Genomic DNA, 21,697 nt, shown 5'->3' with positions numbered 1-21,697 from the left:
TACTGTTGCAAAAAAATTATCTTTAACGAGATTCTTCTAAATGAAAGAGAAATTATCTATACGATTTTTGTGAAGTTCTGTTGTCAATATTCAGTTACTCATCGTTGCGAGACAGACGATAATTTGGTACAATGACAGATTTGCAAGCTGTTAAAATGCGAAAAGACTTTTAAATAATTGATACATTTGCTAGTCAAAAAACGGATAGTTTAAATGTTTCAGGGAATTGGTTTTGACCAATGCCTATTCACCTCATACAGGTATACTCAAGATGCATTATGGGTACTTGAAGTTGTCAAAGGGTTCATACACGCAAGGGGTCTCTCTGCATAAATAAATAAACAACATGGCGCAAAGTCCATTGTTTGTCCTTGATCTCTAAGGACCTAAACACACCAGTCGTTGTCAACCGAAATGTTCTTAAACCCGCCAATACTAAAGTAATTTGATTCTAATCACCTGATCATATCAAGAAATTCCAGTTTAGCACAGGCACGGTTTTCATGTCTCACATTCGTAAGGTTCCGGAGTAAGCTTTTCGGGGCCTACTATTAGTAATGTACGCCATGCAATGCAAAACATGACCTAACATCATGTCTGGTTGCTGTAAGGGCGGGAGAGTCGCTGAGGCGACGGACTCCGAACATCCCAGTTTGTCCATTGTCTCTTAATAATTTTAAATTGATACAAAGAAAAGTTTGGTGCCATCAGTAAATTCGGGAGGGTTTTACTAGTTCTAGGATTATAATCATTGTCAACTTTTTGCGACCGGGCCGGATAGTTTGGGATTTTAACCGCCTTATAGTATTTAGTTTATTGAAGGCTTGTTATTAGTTTCCTTCCGGTTATCGTGCGGTGATATTTTAAATTAAATTCGCCTTGTGCGGTGGAATTTGATAGTCTGGGCTTATGACTACCTTATTCACCAAAGTTACTGGGGTAGTCAGTTAGTGCGGGTTCTATTGCTAGTTGCTTTAGATGCACCAAGCATTGCTACTTTGTGTGGCGGGGCCTGATGGTCTGGGCTTAGGACCAACTTATCTTACCTAAGTTTACTCGAGGCTGGGATATTTGTTTGTATACGTTTTCTCCCGTGATGATGAAGGAAGTAGAGCAAGATGTAAAGGGAATGCTAGTTGGAGTAGGATTGTCTGGTTGGTTTCTGGGTGTAAATTTTGCATTTGGGTTGACTGCTTATCCCCAGCCAGTGTTAGGTTTAAGGCGTGTTCGCCAGTCTGAACTGTTGTAGCTGGGGGCGGGGGTGTTGTGGGTTATTCCTAAAGCACACTGTTCGTGAGGTGTATTTAATAGTTTGCTAATTCTTCTCAGCTGCTGTTGGTGATATACAGCTAGGTCTTTAAATTTAAAACACCTCCAACTGCCGGGAGTTTGTAGCTGGGGAGGGATTAATAATTTATATACCCTAGCTACATTTTTATTTATTGTCGCAGCTATAAAGCAGGATCGTACGACTTCTCCAACTAATTGTTTTGTTGTGGCTCGGGTGGTGAACTGGGCATTGTGGACTGCTGCAGTTAATTTATATGACAGTAGCTATGGGTTATATTTTTCCTCTTTTCCCAATGGCGGAAATACAGTCCATGATGTTATTGTACGTGAAGCTGATGTTTCTGTTTCCTGGTAACATCATTTATGGATATGTGGTGGGACCTTGCATGTTTTTCTGTTTGCCCTGGAATTGGCGCCGTTGTTCGGTGTAACTCGGACACTCATTAATTACATCTTGTAAGGTTTGTGGTGTGGACAGTGTAGGCAGTTAATGTCCTCTATTTGTGCACCAGGTAGATATTTGCCAAAGCTACTTGCTCGAAGTATTTTCCCTGTTTTATGTTTGGTAATGACTTTAGAATCGTGTAGATTGGTAACACTGGAGGGGGATGTTTCTGTCAACTTCTTTTTGGATTAGGTATAGTGTTTGGCCCTTGGGGATGTCATTCCATTCTCTCTGCCATTTGTCATTATTGTTTCACCGATTACGCTCTATAATTCTTGAAAGCTGTAATTGAATTGTTTTGGTGTGGTTTCGCTTAATCTGACATTCGCTTCTTTGTCGACCTTTTCGTTACCAGGCATGTTTATATGTGATGGGACCCAACTAAATTCTATAACGATGTTTTGTTTTTTCTAGGGTTTTGAGATGGATTATACTATTTTTAAGCACATTTTCCCGACTAGAGAAGTTTCTCGGTTCAATGGATCGTAGCACGCTGAAGAAGTCGCTAATGATAACCGCTTTTCTCGTGTTGAAGTCTCTCACCCACTGGATAGCTAGACCAATTGCCCTGTATTGATGGAGCAATTATCAAATAGTCTCGCCCCCAGCGTGATGCTCTCCCCTGGTATCACCGATGCTGCTGCAGTTTTTTTCGGGATTAGAGGCTTTTGATCACTACAAGATAGCGGTGTAACCCTTGTAAGTTTCACGAATTTCTGAGAGAATTACGGCCCATAGTTCTAGGCGTTGGTCCTGTTTATTGTCATATTTCAGGGCGTTGAAGTTTATTTTCGGTATATTATATTTCCATGGTTCAGAGGTCCGGGTATTGTATAATATCTGCTTGGAGATCCAGTAGTTCAGGTTCCCTTTGAAAGTCGTGTATTGTCCTCCCCCCTGGTTTAAATTGGGCCAGTTTGAGTCTAAATGGTTTCCTTCATTTTTTAATGACAGCTCTTTTGGGGTGCGTTTCGTCGTGTATTTATAACCCAGTTGCGTATCGCAGGATTATTTCTTCCCTTCAAAATCCGAGGGGCAGTTCCCCTGCTAGCTTTTGTTGCTCCTCTCCATATGTATTTTTGAGAGCCCCAGTACAGACAGCTAAAGTTTGGTTCTGAATCCCATCCTGTGTTTTTAACATAGTGGCGTCAGCCATGGCATACACATGACATCCATAATCAATTTTTGATCGGATTAGTGTCCTATAAAGCATGAACAGAGTGCACTGATCCCCCCCCATCGGTGCCCTTGAAGTTTCTGAACAGGTTCAGGTCCCTTTCACATCTAGTTACTAGCTCAGCTATGTGTTTATCCCATGTGAGGTGCTCGTCAAAATACATCCCAAACATTTTGCTGCTTCTTCTAAATTTGATTTCGGAGTTGTGTAAGTAACGTTTAGGTGGTTTTGTGTGACTTCTGTTTACTGGAGAGAGCATAACGCAAACTGTTTTGCCTGGGGGATATTTTAAAGCCCCACCTTTCGGCCCATTTTCCTATTGCGTTGAGTCCTATCTGTCATCCGTTCACGACCGCTTTACTGGTGGGATTGCCCGCTTTCCAGATTCCGCTGTCGTCCGCGAATTGCGATAGGTCCACCTGCGATAAGTCTATTGACTGTTCTAGATCATTGACCATTGTGTTAAATAGGATTGGGCTCAGTACACTACCCCGAGGTATTCCATTTTGAAGAGTATGTTTCCTAATATTTATCACTTACTTTTGTTTTAATTTGCCAGTCTGTTAAGAAATTTGCTATCCATTTGTGGATGAGACCTGTCAAAACATACTGGTTTCATTTCACAATGAGTCCTTAAGTCCAAATTAGATCGTATGCCTTTTCAAGATCGAAAAATAGTGCAGTAAGATGTCGTGCGCTTTTTTCTTATGCATTACAGGCTAATTTGATATCAGATTCTAATCATATTAGTTGATATAATGTAGATCGCCTGTTGTGAAATCCGCTTTGATTTTTGGATAACATAATTCTGCTTTCAAGGTGGTGCTTATAGTGATTGATTATCATTGTTTCATGATTTTGCAGATGTTACCCGTCAAGGATATTAGTCTGTATGAGTTTCTATCTGCTGGATATTTTCCGCATTTCGGGATCAGGATTACAAATAGCCCTTTTCCAATCTTTTTTGATGAACCCCGATTGCCAGATTTTATTCAGCAGACCTAAAATCGTCAGTTCTGTAATTTCTGGAAGATTTTTGAAAACCTCATATCCTAGTGTGTCCTCTAAGGAAGAGGTTGTTTCTTTAAGGCTTTTTGCTTTTTTCTATTCATGGTTAGTGAAGTCTACATTTAAGGGGCTACATTGGTCGACCAGGTCAATGAATGATTGGGGTTGTGTATATTATTCCATATCGTTTCTATGTTTTTGGAATTTTATGGAGTGGTTGATGTTGCTGTCATATTAGCGGAGGATGAGGTCAACTTGTCGACCTTTGCCCTGTTATTTTGGTGCTAGAATAGTTGCTTTTCCCCTGATTTTCTTGAATTCACCCCACACTTCTTGCAGTCAGTTTTATAATTTAGGGATGAACAGTATTGCCTCAATGACATTAGTTTGGCCTTGAAAATGGAGTTCTTTGCAAGCCGTTATGTTTCTTTGTATGCCAGGAAATTGGTGGAATTTTTGGAATGCCTGAATCGATTTAGGGCAGATGTTTTTTCTTCTAATGGCTTGTTTACATTCGTCATTCCACCATGGTACAAACCGCTTGACCACCCTCCCTCCTGTTTTGGATATGCACTTCTCGGTTTCAGAAGACAAATCTGATTGCTTAATTTTGTTTTTATATACATTGTATATTGCTACCATGCTTCGCAATAGACCACACATGCCATTTTCACGTGACCCAACACAACCAGTGGGAGCTATATATATATATATACGTATCAACCTGCTTAAAGAATAGGTAGCATCCAAACATTTTTGGTCCAGTTTTAATTATTCGGGCATTCATAAATAATATTTAGTGTCACATATATAAATCGTTTTTTCCCCTGTACTCAGGTATCTTCATGGTCTAAATCACTTTTACGCATATATACGATACGCACAAATGGTGCAAATAGTCATCTCCTGACTCTATCCATAATCAGACAGGCAATCACCATACATTCAAATGTTTTTCGCACAGTGTTAGTCCGGTAATGGATTAAACACCGATCTGATTGGTAGCATTAGCCTGCTTTCCTTAAGATTCCAAAATTGAGTCAATTATTGTTTGTCAGCGCCATTTGAAGGGTGTTTACACGTATGCGTTAGAGACTGATTTCATAAAAATCGATCAACTACCATATGACACAAAATTGAAATGTACCTAAAATCATCATATCCCCGCGCTTGTTTTATAATACTCACCTTTACGCATGAAACACACATAAAATACACGCTCGCACACACACACACGCGCACACACATACACGCACGCACACACACGCACGCACAAACATACACGCACACACATACACGCACGCATCTTTGTAATATCTGCCAGATATATATATATATATATATATATATAGAGAGAGAGAGAGAGAGAGAGACAGACAGACAAACAGAGAAACAGAGAGTAAAGTCTTAAACTAAGTAGCAGAAGAGAGCAAGAGCTAAAAAAAATTAGTACAAGTGAATAAATAAATAATTTCCCTAGAATACAAAGTGAAAATGTATAAAACTTAAGTATTGAGAATTAAATCCCAACTAGTTTAAAATGCTCTATCACCAGTCCTAATGAATAGGTTTCTAGTTAAATTCCATTGGTATCCTGAATAAGATCCAACGCTGAATGTATTTATGTACCAGTAGTCTTGAATGTGATAATGTGCCAAATAACTGAGGTGTTATGGTGTGCCAACAGTCTTTTGGTAAATCACAATAATATAAGACAAAAATGTTCTTGTCTGAAATCACTATAATTCCGAATTAATGTTCCAGTCCAACACTATAATAGACAAGCACCTTGCATTTCCAGTCAATAATAAACTCAATAAATACTTCCACCCAAAACAAATACTGAACAAAACAATAACACATATTCTGTTAAAGATGTTAAAGCAAGAATTAATAATATAAGATTTTATTTTTTTGATAAAAACTCTGCCTCAAAAATAAAACCAGAATATAGCTCCAAAACTCGTTTCTAGCAAAGAATTATAAATTATGTACTTATAAAATCTTTAACTAAAATTATAATAAAGAATGTGATAAACATCAGGTACGACACTTTTATTCGTGGGGAATACCAAAATCATACAAACATACCCAAATAAACACGTTTAACTCTATTGATAATGATGGTAATATCTTACCAAAACTTTTTAATTTTTTTTTACAAAATTAAATATTACTGGTGAGATAAACAGTGAACTTGATTTTGGACAAGGTCAGGTCCAGTACACATTGATACTTATCATATAATCATGGAGATTAAAGCTAACAATAAAACTTAAATGTGCATACCAATATATATATATATATATATATATATACATATATATATATATATATATATATATATATATATATATATATATATATATATATATATATATATATATATATATACATATATATATACATACATGTACATGTATATATATATATATATATATATATATATATATATATATATATATATATATATATATATATATATATATATATATATATATATATATATATATATATATATATATATATATATATATATATATATATATATATATATATATATATATATATATATATATATATATATGTATATAATCTTCACAGAGAGCAGTGTTAATGAGAGTTCATGATGGCATGGTATAATATAGTAGTGAGTTCAGACCAGAGCAGCGTAAGTGGGCATATTGCCAAGTAGTCCCTATTAAAATCTAATTGTGTTGATTGATTATGTGACTGTGGAGTTACAAGCGAAATGAGGCTTAAAATTATGATTTGTCTGACCTATGGTAGCCTATGGAAAGTAGTTCCCTGCATTTTATGCTTGAGTTTGTATATTTTCATGGCGTGAAATACAACATTCCCTCTAAGCGAAAGGTTCATGTGCGCGCTATGCGCGCTGCATTGCGCAACCATGACGGTGACGAGCAATAATGTTGTTGTTGTTGTTGTTGTTGTTGTAGGGTTTAACGCCATTTTTCAGCACAAGATAGGCTATACATGGCGGCCAGTATAATTGGTGGAGGAAGAACCCTGGAAAACCCCGGGAAGAACCACCGACCCACGAGAAGCGAGCAATAATGTAAGATTGAACATTTGGTAATTTTGATCTGCTGCGCGGAGAACAATTCAGCTGCCCGGGAATGTCTGAGCAGCTGCGCTGAAGCGCTGAAGGGAACGTGAAATACTTACGCTACGTTACGGTAATGTAATAAGGAGAAGCCCTTGAAAATCAGTAGAAAACAAGTGACTTTTAGCAGGATTCATGCTAGTGCTAGTGTTGAATTCGCTTTGTAAAGAGACCCCTTTTGGCTTATTAATATAGTTAGCATCAATTATAACGACTGCAACACATATACCAACCTCGATTAATCAAATATCTACTTTCTATTTAATAATTGAAAATTTCATAATTTCCGTTTCGAACTAAAAAAAATAAATTTTTTAAATTGTTTAGAAACACACGGTACATTTCATCAGTAACAGTAAATTATTCTTTGTGGAGAACAGATGCTTTGACTTACATTGATATTTTATGGAATATATACATAAAGGATATTTATGGGTTGCAGATAGATATATGGAAATATTTTAAGTGAAAAGTGGAAACATCGCAAACGGACAGTTTCCATGATTCAGGTAGAAGCTGATTATTAAAAGGTACTAACCGAGGTCTGCGTTTTGCTCTTTGTAGTTTGTGTTTGGCATTTCTTGGTGTCGCCTCATTATATGCAGTTATGTACACTAGAGGTTATACGGCTGACTCATTTTTAGATCTGTATATCATGATGGGGAGGAAGGGAAGGAAAGGGAGAAGGAAAGAACAGGAACAAATGAAACAGGTCTAAATATTGACGTAAGCTTTGAATAAGATATATAAGGGCAGATACATTTTTTAAGTTGACGAAAATAGTTACCAGACTGATATAGCCGCTGTAGAGGAAAAAAATGCTATCTTCAGTGCGGCGATCATATTTTTCCCGCTGATATATTTCAATATTTCATTATGAAATATATATTAAAGTAAACAACATAATGTCGGGTAAGGCCATGAGCTTACGAAAATAAAAAATATACAAAAAACCTTATCAACATAATTAAATGGAAATAGTTAAAACAAATATATTATTATTACTATTGCCTCTGTTCCTTCAACAACAACTACTACTACTACTACTGCTACCGCTATTGCTAGTTTTTCTTCTTGTTCATTGCTATTATAACTACGTCCTTAGCCTCTTCTATTATTCCCTCTTCTGCTACTACTACTACAATAACTATCACTACTAACTAATACTACTGCTACAATACTACTACTAGTACTGCTACTACTAGTACTACTACTGTTACTACTACTACTACTACAATGACGACACCGCCGACAACCATTGTTACTTGGCGGAGGCAGCATCAGTTTAAGAAAGTAACATATATATTTCCGCGTTAGAATACTTTGAATAGGTAATTTTTTCCTTTGATTTTCTTTGATAGGCTCAAATAGGTAGCTAATATAGCGATTTCTTCATTTCAGTTCTAGTGTCGGTCCTTGTGGGTATACTCATTGCCCTGCCCGTCTCAATGATGTCTGTAGGTAAGCATGCTACTGTATTGCCCCCTTTCCTCTTCTCAGTTCTAGTGTCGGTGTTTGTATATTTATTGCATTGCAAGTCTCAAGAATGTCTGTGGGTAGGTATGCCATTTATTATACACTTCACACATATTCCCAGTAATTCAATTCTGAGAGAGAGAGAGAGAGAGAGAGAGAGAGAGAGAGAGAGAGAGAGAGAGAGAAAGAGTCAAACTGACGTTTTATACAATGAAATAAGCCAATAACGTCTCTTTCACGTTAGCAGTGAACTTTATTCCACATTAAATAGCCACGCTGTATCAGTTATTCAGAATTTAATGAAACACAAACGATTCCAAAATTAAATCAACACCCATTATTTGAGGTATTATGCAAGACCTATCGATAACAAGATCCTGGCAACAATCAAGACGCTCACCGCACATTTAAGTTTACTCGCCACCAAGCAACATGACAGCCACAATGATATCCTAAGACCGATATTTTGTGTCTCATCGTTTCATAAAGTTTCTTCCGTTTTCAATGCTTGCATCACTTTAGATTTTATCAATATTTCTTTGTATCTTTTAACTACATGACATTCCACTTTCTTTGAAAGAAAACGCACGTATGCGCACACTTCCATGGGGGATAAAGTAGCGTGTATTACTACTGTTTGTTGCGATTCAATTCATTTAAAGACAAACGAGCAACCTGTTAAAATAAACCCTTGAGATATATTTTTGTTCCAGTTATATTATTCATTTAGCATGGCATGATGATTGTTTTGTTTTTAGTGTATAGTACGAAGTTTAAAGACTGAATACTACAAAATATAAAGCCCTCGTTCACGTGACGTAGAGTGGCCTCGCAAATTGGGGTGGGTGTAGTAAATCATGGCACTTGAGGTGATTAGTGGGGTCCAATGATAAGTGGGGGGGGATATTTAATTCGGCTTAAGGTCAAGTTAACTTATTTGCAGTTTTGAAAGGTAAAGTATAGCATGAGGTGACGGTCTGCATTCGAATAGAAATGCTGTATGACGTCAGGCAAGTCTGTTTTGTAACAGTGTTGAGTGTCTTTGGAGGAGAAATGCGAGTTGGGTTACCCTCCATTTGAAATCGTTGGGTTCTTTTTTGCTTACTAAAAACAGGGACATAAAAGTGCACTGAATCCGTGTATCTTAAGGTATAAACGATGAATATTGTTTGAACTGATGGAATAACCTCTAACGTTTTAGGTGAATTAGTTGTCTGTACTGATGGCATAACCTTTAACGTTTTAGGTGAATTACATGAAGGGGTTCTTTTTGCCTAAAACAAGATTTTTTGGGGTTAAAATACTCTTAGACCCACATTACGTTGTTACTTACCATGTACTATATAACACAAGGTGGTAAAAATATATTTTAATTCCTTCTAAATAACACTAATTACCGTAAACTCTGTTTCTGTCTATAATGACCTAACCTATTACCGTAAACTCTGTTTCCATCTATAATGACCTACCCTATTACCGTAAATTATGTTTCTATCTATAATAACCTACCCTATTATACTAAACTCTGCTTCCATCTTTAACGACTTAACCTATTACCGTAAATTCTGTTTCCATCTTTCATGACATAACCTATTACCGTAAACTCTGTTTCTTTCTATTATGACATAACTTATTACCGTAAATTCTATTTCCATCTATAATGACCTACCCTATTAATTTAAACAAAACTACCATTTCATTTCATTATCGTCTATTATGAAAACCTAACCCTACCCAAATACTTGTTTAATGGTATACTATCCATACACTCTGAAAATAAATTTGGTGTCCAGTTGTTTAAAACTTGTAAACGAAAACATGTGTGTGTGGGGGGAACGGAGGATGCGTGTTTGTGTGGAACACAGACATAACGAAAGAGAGAGTTAAAGACCAGATATGTACTATGCAAAGTATAGTTATCTTCTATCAACGCCCAAACCCCTTACAAAGTTAAAATCTAAGCCCATTCTATAAAATCCTTATATTTCCCACACCCTCCTTAGTAAAGATAAAACTATTATCATCTGAATTTTTTCTTATCAATATCCAGTTATCTACTATCCACCAGCTTATCATATATTATCCACCATCTAGATATCTAATATCCAACCCCCAATCATCTACTATCCATCAACCTATTATCAATCCGGTTAAAATCATATTTACGTTGTTATACATGAAGATCTGACAGCAACCACTTAAGGGTCATATTCTGTTAACCTATGTTATTATCATAATAATTAATGTTATCAACCAATCAGATGAAGTCTAATATATTCGTGTTTGGAGACTGTGGATGATGAACATGAATGTGTACCGAACGATTTTATTCACTTTCAGATTCTTGAAAGCTGCATTTCAATTGGCTAATTAAAAGGTCACCAGAGCGTAACCCTTTACCGGTCGTAGTCAGATGTTCGCTTTGGACAGCGGTGATCTGATTTTAATCAGATTGAACCAATAATATAATATATACTAACCCATTGTCTACCTTCAGCATCCAGCTATCTACTGTCCATAAACCAACTGTATGCTATCAGTATGTAGCTATATATTATACTGGCCGCTCTGGTGGCCTAGTGGTTAGAGCGTCCGCCTCGGTTCGAACCCAACGGAGTCATACTAACGGCTTATAAAAAATGGTACTATCAGCTTCCTCGCTTGGTACTCAGCATTAAGAGGTTAGTGTTAAGACTGGTCGGCCTGGTATCAGGATAATGTGACTGGGTTGGACATGATGCTACATGTCTGCTGCGTGAGGCCACGTTGCTAGACATCATTATAAACTGCCACACTGCAGACATCATTGCGATATGAATGAAATATTGTTAAAGATCCTTTGAAAACCCAAATCACACACACACACACACACACACACACACACACACACACACACACAGACACACAATCAAACACACACACGCATACTATATATTAGCCTGCTGTATACTATCGGCATCTAACTATCTAATATAAATTAGCCAACTGTCTATTATCAACAAATAGCTGTCTACTGTTAGCCAGGTAACTGCTATTCATCACATAATTAACTTCTACAGTACCGATTAATCCACCAAGCAGCTATCTAATACCAACACGGCATTAACTGTAACCAAGTTATTTACTGTCTGTGTTTGTGTGTGTGTGTGTGTGTGTGTGTGTGTGTGTGTGTGTGTGATTTGGATTTTGAACTTAGCTTTAACAATTTTTCAGTCATATAGCTACACTGCCTGCAGTGTGGCAGTTTAAAGTGATGTCTAGCACTGGGGCATCATGCCGCAGACATGTAGCATGATGTCCCACCCAGTCACATTATCCTAACACTAACCCGTTAATGCTGAGTGCCAAGCGAGGCACCTGTTAGTCATCATCATCATCATCAGTCTCGTGACTTAGTGTGGTCGTTGAGGCACTGTGCTGCTGAACATCTGACCAGTTCCCTCCACTTTTCTCGATCATTTGCCATTGCCTGTGTCTCCGCAAAACTTTTCCTGGTCCATTCTGTGATGATGTCAGTCCACTATTTTCTCTGTCTACCTCTCCTTCTGCCACCCTGGACGCTGCCCTGCAGGACTGTTGTGGATAGACTGTTGGCTCTAGTGACATGGCCATACCATTTCAGCTTTCTCTTTTTGACGGTGGTGAAGAGGTCCTCATATTGGCCTACTTGGCGTCTGATGGTGTTACGCACTTCTTTATTTGTGATGTGGTCCAAGTAAGAGATTCCAAGGATGGTTCTGTAGCATCTCATTTCAAGTGACTGGATTCTTCGTTGTAATTCTGCTGTCAGGGTCCATGCCTCAGATGAGTACAAAAAGACTGAGATGACTAGAGCTCGCAATAGTCTGATTTTAGTTTTCAGACAGATATTCTTGTCTCTCCAGATGGGTCTTAGCTTTGACATAGCTGCCACTGTTTGTGCTGCTCTTGACAAAATTTCTGCTCTTGATCCCTCTTCAGTGATTATGGAACCAAGATATCTGAACTGGCTCACTGTTTCCAGTTCATATCCTCTGACTTTAATCTTGGCTGAGATTTGTTTTCCACTAATTGTCATCAGTTTTGTCTTCTCCACTAATTGTCATCAGTTTTGTCTTCTCCACTAATTGTCATCAGTTTTGTCTTCTCCACTATTTGTCATCAGCTTTGTCTTCTCAGCGCTTATCTCCATGTCAAATCTGGAAGATGTTTCATCCAGGTTCTTCATTAAGGTGGCTAGCTCGTCTTCACTGCCTGCCAGCCCATCAATGTCGTCTGCAAAGCGGAGGTTGGTGATGTTACGCCCTCCAATGCTGACTGTCCCACAGTGGTTTTCCAGGGCTTCGCTCATGATGCGCTCTAAGTAGACGTTGAAAAGCGTGGGTGACAGGAGACAGCCTTGACGCACTCCCACTGTTGTCTGGAACCAGTCCCCCACAGCACCTTGGGCAATTACTGCACTGGTAGCCTTGGCGTACAGCTGCTTGATGGTATTGGTTAACTTTTGACCCATGTTATACTTCTTCATTGTGGCCCACAATGCTTCATGCCACACTCTGTCAAAGACCTTTTTGAAATCTATGAACACACGATAGATGTCTTGTTGGTTTTGTAAGTACTTTTCGCACAGAACCCTGAGATTGAATATTTGTTCTGTTGTGCTTCTTCCACTCCGGAACCCGGCCTGTTCTTCAGCGATTATTTCTTCTGCTTGTGGTTTCAGTCTGTTCAAGATGATCTTCAGCATTACCTTACTAGCATGGCTGATCAAACTGATAGTTCTGTAATTTTGGCACAGCTGGAGATTGCCTTTTTTGGGAAGTATTATAATCAGTGACTGGGTCCATTGTGTTGGCCATTCACCTGTCTGCCAGACCTTGTTGCAGATTTTTGTTAGTAGCTCTTTCACTGGTAAATTTGCTCCACTCCTTGTGATGGATGGTGATGTCAATGAGATGACAGACACCTTCAACACAGTCATGACAGCAGCTGCCAAGGACATCATTGGCCTCCATCGCCCGAAGAAAAAACCCTGGGTTACAGAAAAGATTCTGAAGTTGTGTGATGCCCGAAGAGAACTAAAAAGTACCAGACACACAACAGGGGCAATGAAGTACCGAGAAATAAACAAGAATATCAGAAAAAACTTGAGCAAAGCAAAGCAAAAGAAAATTGGATTGGACAAAAGTGCACAGAAATGGAGGACAGTCTGATAAAGAATAACAGCAAAAAGGCACTACAAATTGTGAAAAACCTCACCAGACAGAAACAACCAAGAGTCAGTACCAAGACAAAAATGGAAAATGCCTCACAGAAGCGAGTGACATTGCAGAAAGATGGACTGAGTATTGCAAAGAACTCTACAACCATCAGTCCACAGGAGACCCAGAGGTGCTTTAAGTTCCAAACTCCTCAAATGATGATGACTTTCCCATTCTCAAAGAAGAGGTGGAGTCAGCAATAAGAGCACTGAATAATGGGAAGGCAGCTGGAGTAGACAACATCCCAGCTGAACTTATCAAGAATGGGGGAGAATCAGTGAAAGAGCTACTAACAAAAATCTGCAACAAGCTGTTAGTACCATTTTGTAAGTCTTTGGTATGACTCGGCCGGGGATCGAATCCGCGACCTCCCGCATCCGAGGCGGACGGTCTAACCACTGGACCACCGGAGCGGTTAGTTATTTACTATTCACAAACCAAAATATCCAGTACCCAGTGATCAAATATCCATCAGCCAGCTATATAAAACCAACACCACAGTATATACTATCAAGAACCAGGTTAGTTACTATCAACAAAGTCTATACTATCCAGTACCAAGTTATCTACTAGCCACCAACCAGTTATTTGGTACAAAAACAGCAGGTACATACTACCCAAGAACGAAGCATATCCAGGCACCATGTGCCTACCATCCACAAAACAATTTTCTAGTATCCGGTACCCAGATAGTTGCTATCCACCAACCAGTTATATATTACCAACTGTCTTAAGATTCCTTTTATAATGATATAAAATCTAAAATTTTCAACAATATTCCCACTCTCTTTTATTAAAAAAGAACGCCATCTTCCTCGCATTCTTACATATCAACACACACTATACCCACATCTTTAGATGTAAACGAGGCACTATAAAATACAATTTAAATTCTTTATCAATAACAATAATTTTAATGTACCCCTTACCACGATATAATACTGTTATAAAGTAAAAAGCCTTGCTGGCATTTCTAATGTCGCTACCCTCACCTACCCGTCTGTTTTTAAGGCATAACACTAAGCCATATACACAGGGTATGATTTAAATAGGGGTATACAAATGATTGCTTCCCGAACACGATTTTCTTATGTTCCTTACAATTCACATTGTAAATTGAACAAACACCGAACATCAAGCCCCTTGAATAACGACTCTTAGTTACCTTCTTGTACAATATTCCTAGCGAAATCTACTCTCATAATTTACATGTAACTACTATCAAAATGCGTGTGTCTATCTGTTTTTCTATTTAGGTTAGACAATGTGTTTAGTTTTATCTCGATTACTTTGAAATAACAGGCAAACATTTGTTTTTGGATCTTAAATATGAATCAAATATCAAGGCATTCTTTAGAGATCGGGTGTTTTTATTTGCAAATCATAAGTGTCTTTAAGTGAATTCACAGTAATTCCAAAACGGTTTATTAGTCCTAAAGTCTATGAATACTGAGTAATTATAATGAATAATTTAAGTAAATACATCAAGTCATTTAATTATTGATCAAAACCAAATGACCAATCTTCTACATACGATTGAGATAAGAACAAATAAGTTTATCAACAATGTCACAGAGAAATCTAGCTATTTCGCTAACCTTACTTTTTTATACCTCAGTCTGGGTGTGTCAGTCAGATCGTCTCAGTCATGCTGTACATGCTCTATGTTCTTGTTTCAGATATTTAAAAAACTTGTTGCCTTCTACCGTGCCTCGCGGAATTGTTATAAAATCAAACAACAACAATTGTGTAGCAAAAATAAATTCACCCATAAAGCAACTTAAGATCTCTCAACCTTTGATAACTCACGATACAATTTTTTTAAGACACACACATGCACAGGAAGAAGAACTATTTGGCGTAATGCTAGAAGCTATGGTTCGTTATCCTTTGTATAACTGCAAATGTTCAGGACAGCGTCATTATATGTAGCTAAAAGCACTTAATACGTCATGTGAAACGAGTTAGGTAATGTTATCAACATTTGATGGCGCTGATTTGAAAATTTACCGATCTGCATATATGATAATATTCAAGATGCTGTGTGGAACGAAAAAAAAAAGCACAACATGAAACACTATTTTGCACACATAGGCAATTCATATCACTTAAAATATCCAAACTCCCAAGAGCTAAAGCTAAAACAGCAACAACCAGAAATATGTAATGTCAGACCTGCGTTTTTTAAACTTTGTCAAACATTGTCAAATAGCTCCAATTGAATCAAAGATTATAAATAAACATAAATGTATGCACTTACTAATCCATGTGGTTCACTCATCATTCTACACGCTATTTCATATGAAGATTTTCGTGTAGCGTTTCATTTACACAACTAATTGCAACAATTGCTATATTTCCAGGAGAGAAAATATAAATTTCCTAGAAGAATATGAATTAGAAATCTCCTCTGTCACTGGAAACGTCGTTAGAACTGTACCCAGTATCTGTTTCATTATTGTACCGTTGCCTACTATAGAACTTGTTCCAGATAAGAACAGATGAAAGTTAAAGTTTTCCATATTCAAATATTTACTTACTTATTGTTATTTTCATATGACATGTATCGATTATTTCTGATAATACATTAAATATGTCAAATAGTTTATGTTTCTTTTTTTATTCCAAGGATTATCTTGTTTAATTCAGGACTACAGGTCACCGATTGATCTCATTAGCATATTTGTTTTAATGCGTAGCATTTCAGTACCAATATCACGTGGTTTGATATGCTCATTGTGCAGTACTTCCAATACATAACAATTATAACTTGTTCTTGATATTTTTTATTTTTCTAGCAGCGGCGTATATATCTCGATTCTACTTGCATAATTATTCAGATTGTCATTAGTACAAAAACTTGAAGACTGATGGATACTGCGTTTTGAATCTGGGTTATTTTAATTTAATTGGAAACAAATGGTTGAGAAAAATAATAGCATTCGGTGTTTGGACCAAGACGAGGAAATCCCAGTCGATTAGTTACATTATTTGTCTCCAAACTCGGCATAGCTTCGTGGGACGAAAAATAATTAACAAACCCCAGATTAAAATCGCCTATTAGAAGTCAAAACAATGTACTCGCGCAGACCTTCCTGCACTCCAATACTCTCTCCTTTCCCCGAAGAAGACGTATGATAGTTTTCACAAGCCCATCTACAGAATATATAGCATTTCGCATCGATAACATCCTTCAGCAGCATTTAAAGGTCAGGTTCATATCACAAGTTTGGGATCTCACTCAAATGGAACGAGTTTACTTTCAAAAGATCGAAATGCGCAAAATGCAAGAACAACGGATGCTATAACAACACTGGCAAGCGTATTGTTAAAGCAGGAATAGGTCACGATATAATTGCCATAACCCGCTTTGACACTCTACCATATATTTCTACATAAAAACAGCCACTCTTGGCTAACGAAGATGGAGCTTTGTATTCCGTCGCAGTAAAGAGGTTAATGAAAGAAAATTTCAGGCTGCATAAAAGTGAACGCTGTATTAATGAAATCTGCTGCTATTATGACTGAAACAAAGTAAATTGGAATTATAAGGATTCAATAATCGTGGCTGGGTATTTATCGATCTGTTAAATGTTACCTAGTCAATCACAAAGTTAACATAAAGTCCTTCGAAATTTACTAGCTTTGTGAGTGATTAGGTAAAATTTACACATAAATAAAATACCCAAGTATGATGATGTTATCCTATAATTAAATCAACTGCCCTTTTCATGGTCACCCTCATCTCTAGAGAGTTAATGTGTGTATATGTCCATGCATGTGTTGTTCAAAAACTAAATCTTTAAATCCCGTTTACTTGTGATAATGTGTGTTTTTATATAAATGTATAGTAATGTGTCTATAAACATTACCATACCCTTGTGTGTGATGGTATATTTATATAATGGTGTGACAGTATGTGTCTACGAACGTGTCCCTACATTGTATGTAATAATATGTGCTTGTATGTTGGTGTGAAAGCATGTATATATTTACACTCCTTTCCTTTTTGTTCAATTACCTTACTCCATTTGATGTCATCATCACTTTTGACCGTATTACCATGTTAATCGTTTAACGCCTATATAATTATCATTTGAACCCAGCTTCCTCACTCATGCTAACCTACACATAACTCATGCTAACCTTTACATCACTCATGCTAACTTATACATCACTCATGCTAACCTTTACATCACTCATGCTAACGTTTACATCACTCTTGCTAACCTATACATCACTCATGCTAACCTATACATCACTCATGCTAACCTTTAGATCACTCATGCTAATCTACACATAACTCATGCTAACCTTTACATCACTCATGCTAACCTTTACATCACTCATGTTAACCTTTACATCACTCATCATATCCTATACATCACTCATGTTAGCCTATACATCACTCATCCCATCCTATACATCACTCGTGCTAACCTTTACATGACTCGTGCTAGCCTATTCGTCACTCGTGCTAACCTTTACATCACTCATGTTAGCCTGTACATCACTCATGCTAGCCTATACATCACTTATGCTAACCTATACATCACTCATGCTAACCTATACATCACTCATGCTAACCTATACATCACTCATGCTAACCTGTACACACTCATGCTAACTTATACAAAGTTAAGGAACAATATGGTCAGAAATAATTAACAGATTAATACCTATACAACTCGAGGTGACATATTTTACAGATTTTGATTTCAGTAGAGCTCTAAATAAGTGGAGTATTGAAGTGTTAGGTAAATATTGAACCTTGACTGTTTCCCCCTCCCCTCTTTATTTTTTACTCTCCCCTTCTTTCGGTGTCATGGGTGAAGTCCCCCTTAAGACACAATCCTGGCAGCATCTCTCTTCAAATTGTTCATGGTGAACAAATTTGGAATTTCTCTTTATATGCAGAGGTATTTAACCATTGAATGAAGGTGCTGATCGAATAAATAAAATTACAACAGAAAAAGCAAAGTGGCAGATTTCAAACACCTGCAGTTTAACACCTTGTGGAAAAATTAAAAAACAATATATAGAATAGCATTGGGTTTTGTAAATAGTTTTTCTTTTTCAATAACAAATACAAGTACCCGTGACCGCATCAGTTTATTGGATCTGCTGGAAGTAAAATGTGATAGATTATGTTGGTATTCATCCTTATTCCCGTGCCTAGGTTTGTTCTAGATGATAGTGTCTTTCCACGTGAAAAACATTTTTTTTTCTTCTGCTTTGAAGATTACATCGTAATGTCTTCCAAGTTTAAGTTAGACATGAACGTGGTAATAAGATGTTTTGAAAGACATCATGCAGTGCAAAACGAAGGGCATGGTGGCTTAAGTGAGTTACATGGAGCCAACATTATATGTCCAAAATTGTGGAATATAACTGACAACCAAGAGGTTGTTTGTTTGAATGTAATTTGGTTTTCTTGACATCGATGATAATTGCATAGAAATATATGATAACTATATCTCTATCTGTAATCTGCATGCTGGAAATACAACCAGTATGTCAAGATAAATAAACGGGCACCTCCTACTTTCCAAAGATGAAAAGATCATCAAGTTCATAAGTGTATCGATGTGTATCGTATCGCAGTGTCTGTATCGAGAATGATATTGATACGCGGCACATGTGTATCGTTTCATCGCTAGACAAACCCTACACATAGTCACTCTGACGACATTAGACATTACCGTAAATATAGTAAATCTGACAATACTAGACATTACCGTAAATATAGTAACTCTGACGACATTAGACATTACCCTACACATATTAACTCTGACGATATTATACATTACCCTACACACAGTAACACTGACGACATTAAACATTACCCTACACGCAGTAACTCTGACGACATTAAACATTACCCTACACACAGTAACACTGACGACATTAAACATTACCCTACACACAGTAACTCTGACGACATTAAACATTACCCTACACACAGTAACTCTGACGAAATTAGACATTACCCTACACATATTAACTCTGACGATATTATACATTACCCTACACACAGTAACACTGACGACATTAAACATTACCCTACACACAGTAACTCTGACGACATTAGACATTACCCTATACATATTAACTCTGACGATATTATACATTACCCAACACACAGTAACACTGACGACATTAAACATTACCCTACACACAGTAACTCTGACGACATGAGACATTACCCTACACACAGTAACTCTGACGACATTAAACATTACCCTACACATAGTCACTCTGACGACATTACACATAACATTACACACATTACCTCTGATGATATTAGACATTACCCTACACAGAGTACCTCTGACGACATTAGACATTACTGTACACATCATAACGACGTTAAGCAATATACCAGCTTTAGACTGCTGTTAAGGTACATACATTTTTTTAACCCTATCTTCATAAAGCAGATATATATATATATATATATATATATATATATATATATATATATATATATATATATATATATATATATATATATATATATATATATATATATATATAATTATAAAGAGAGTGAGAGAGATGCAGACAGACAGAGGACGTTTGGTACGTAATGAGATAAGCAGTTTTGTTAAGATAGGCAAAAAGGCAGTCAACATCGAGAAAGATGGATTAAAGGAAATGATAGTTATATGACATTTGTTATTTCGAACCTCAATTCAGCAGTAGCGATCAAACCTTAGCGGGTGTAAAACATTACTTACCATATTGAACATACCGATTAATGATTGGTCGACGAAACGTCCGATCGACCGAAAAATATATCGATTGTGAGATTTATTAATGGATCGATCGATTGAATGATGGATTGCTTGGTTGATGGTTTGTGTGTTTCTATGGATTCAAAGATTGATTGGTGTCTAAGAAACTATCAACATACGAATAATCTTAAACTGATTGCATGTTTAATCGATAGATCAATATATGTATCAATGATTTGCTTGCTTATTTAATGGACTGATTGATCGATCAATCAATCGATCGATCGATGTATTGATTTTTGTTCAATCGCATATCAACAAGTGAATTCTGACATTGGATTAAAGAGTTGCCCAGAGGTACGCTACGGACTTGGCTTGATCTAATCAGGATAGGAGTTCTCATTTTTCTGTTAGCAAGTCTGATGCGCTAGCCACTGAGCCACCACCGTGTCTCGTTGTTGGAATGGTCAGTCGTTTTGGCAAGCATACAATATAGAATTCATTATTGTATTTGTTTTACATCGATTGGATATTTTAATCTAATGTCTTTCAGCTGTGAAATTTACGATCATGTGGCGATTTAACTCATACGCTAATTTTAATTAAGTTTCATATACAAATATTGAACTATATTAATGTGAGACAAATTATATTGCCACAGTGACAATATTACCGTTATCGTCACAGTGGCGATATCACTTTTATCTCCACAGTGAAAGTACCAGTTTTATCTACTTTCTTTTTCCATTTAAGAAGTATATATGTCCTTTGGTATATTATTCAGACATCTTTTTCCACATTTAGGCCTATTTCATTTTTTCTCTTTGCCTTCTCTCTGATTGCTTAGACGGTCGACGTGGTTAATGCGGCCGCCTCGGATGCGGGAGGTTGCGGGTTCGAAACCCGGTCGGGTCATGCCAAAGACTTTTTAAATTGGCACTAACGGCTGCCTGTTAATGGCGCTCAGCTGGATGAGAAAAGGCGCCATTAAAAATGCTTAGCACCCCCCCTCCCCCCGCCGAAAATACACACACGAAAGCAGGCTTCAAATATCAACGTTTCCGGGAAATTAGTTTCTACACGAACAACGCCGAGTGTCAGTGGGAGAACGTACACGAGTTGTTATTCGATATTCTGTGTCAGCCACTCAGCATCGTAAACATTATCGATTAAATATAGTAATAACATTGGTATAAT

The 21,697-nt window shown here is 37.0% G+C and overlaps 1 protein-coding gene across 2 annotated transcripts in view; it reads left to right on the top strand.

Moving 5' to 3' along the window:
* The window catches only part of LOC149796382 (uncharacterized), a 169,985-nt gene that overhangs the window by 143,256 nt on the left and 5,032 nt on the right, over positions 1 to 21,697 (top strand). For both annotated transcript variants that reach the window (XM_089961059.1, XM_089961060.1), the window contains exon 3: positions 8,449 to 8,508. In XM_089961059.1, coding sequence (XP_089817185.1) covers positions 8,449 to 8,508 — 60 coding nt within the window. The remainder of the gene's footprint in view (positions 1 to 8,448; positions 8,509 to 21,697) is intronic.

This window comes from Sinohyriopsis cumingii, chromosome 6 (genome assembly GCF_028554795.1).
Source record: "Sinohyriopsis cumingii isolate HCF-2022 chromosome 6, ASM2855479v2, whole genome shotgun sequence".
NCBI classification, from domain to species: domain Eukaryota; kingdom Metazoa; phylum Mollusca; class Bivalvia; order Unionida; family Unionidae; genus Sinohyriopsis; species Sinohyriopsis cumingii.
The sequence above is the reverse complement of the archived record's forward strand: the minus strand, read 5'-3'. Positions and strand labels throughout refer to the sequence as shown.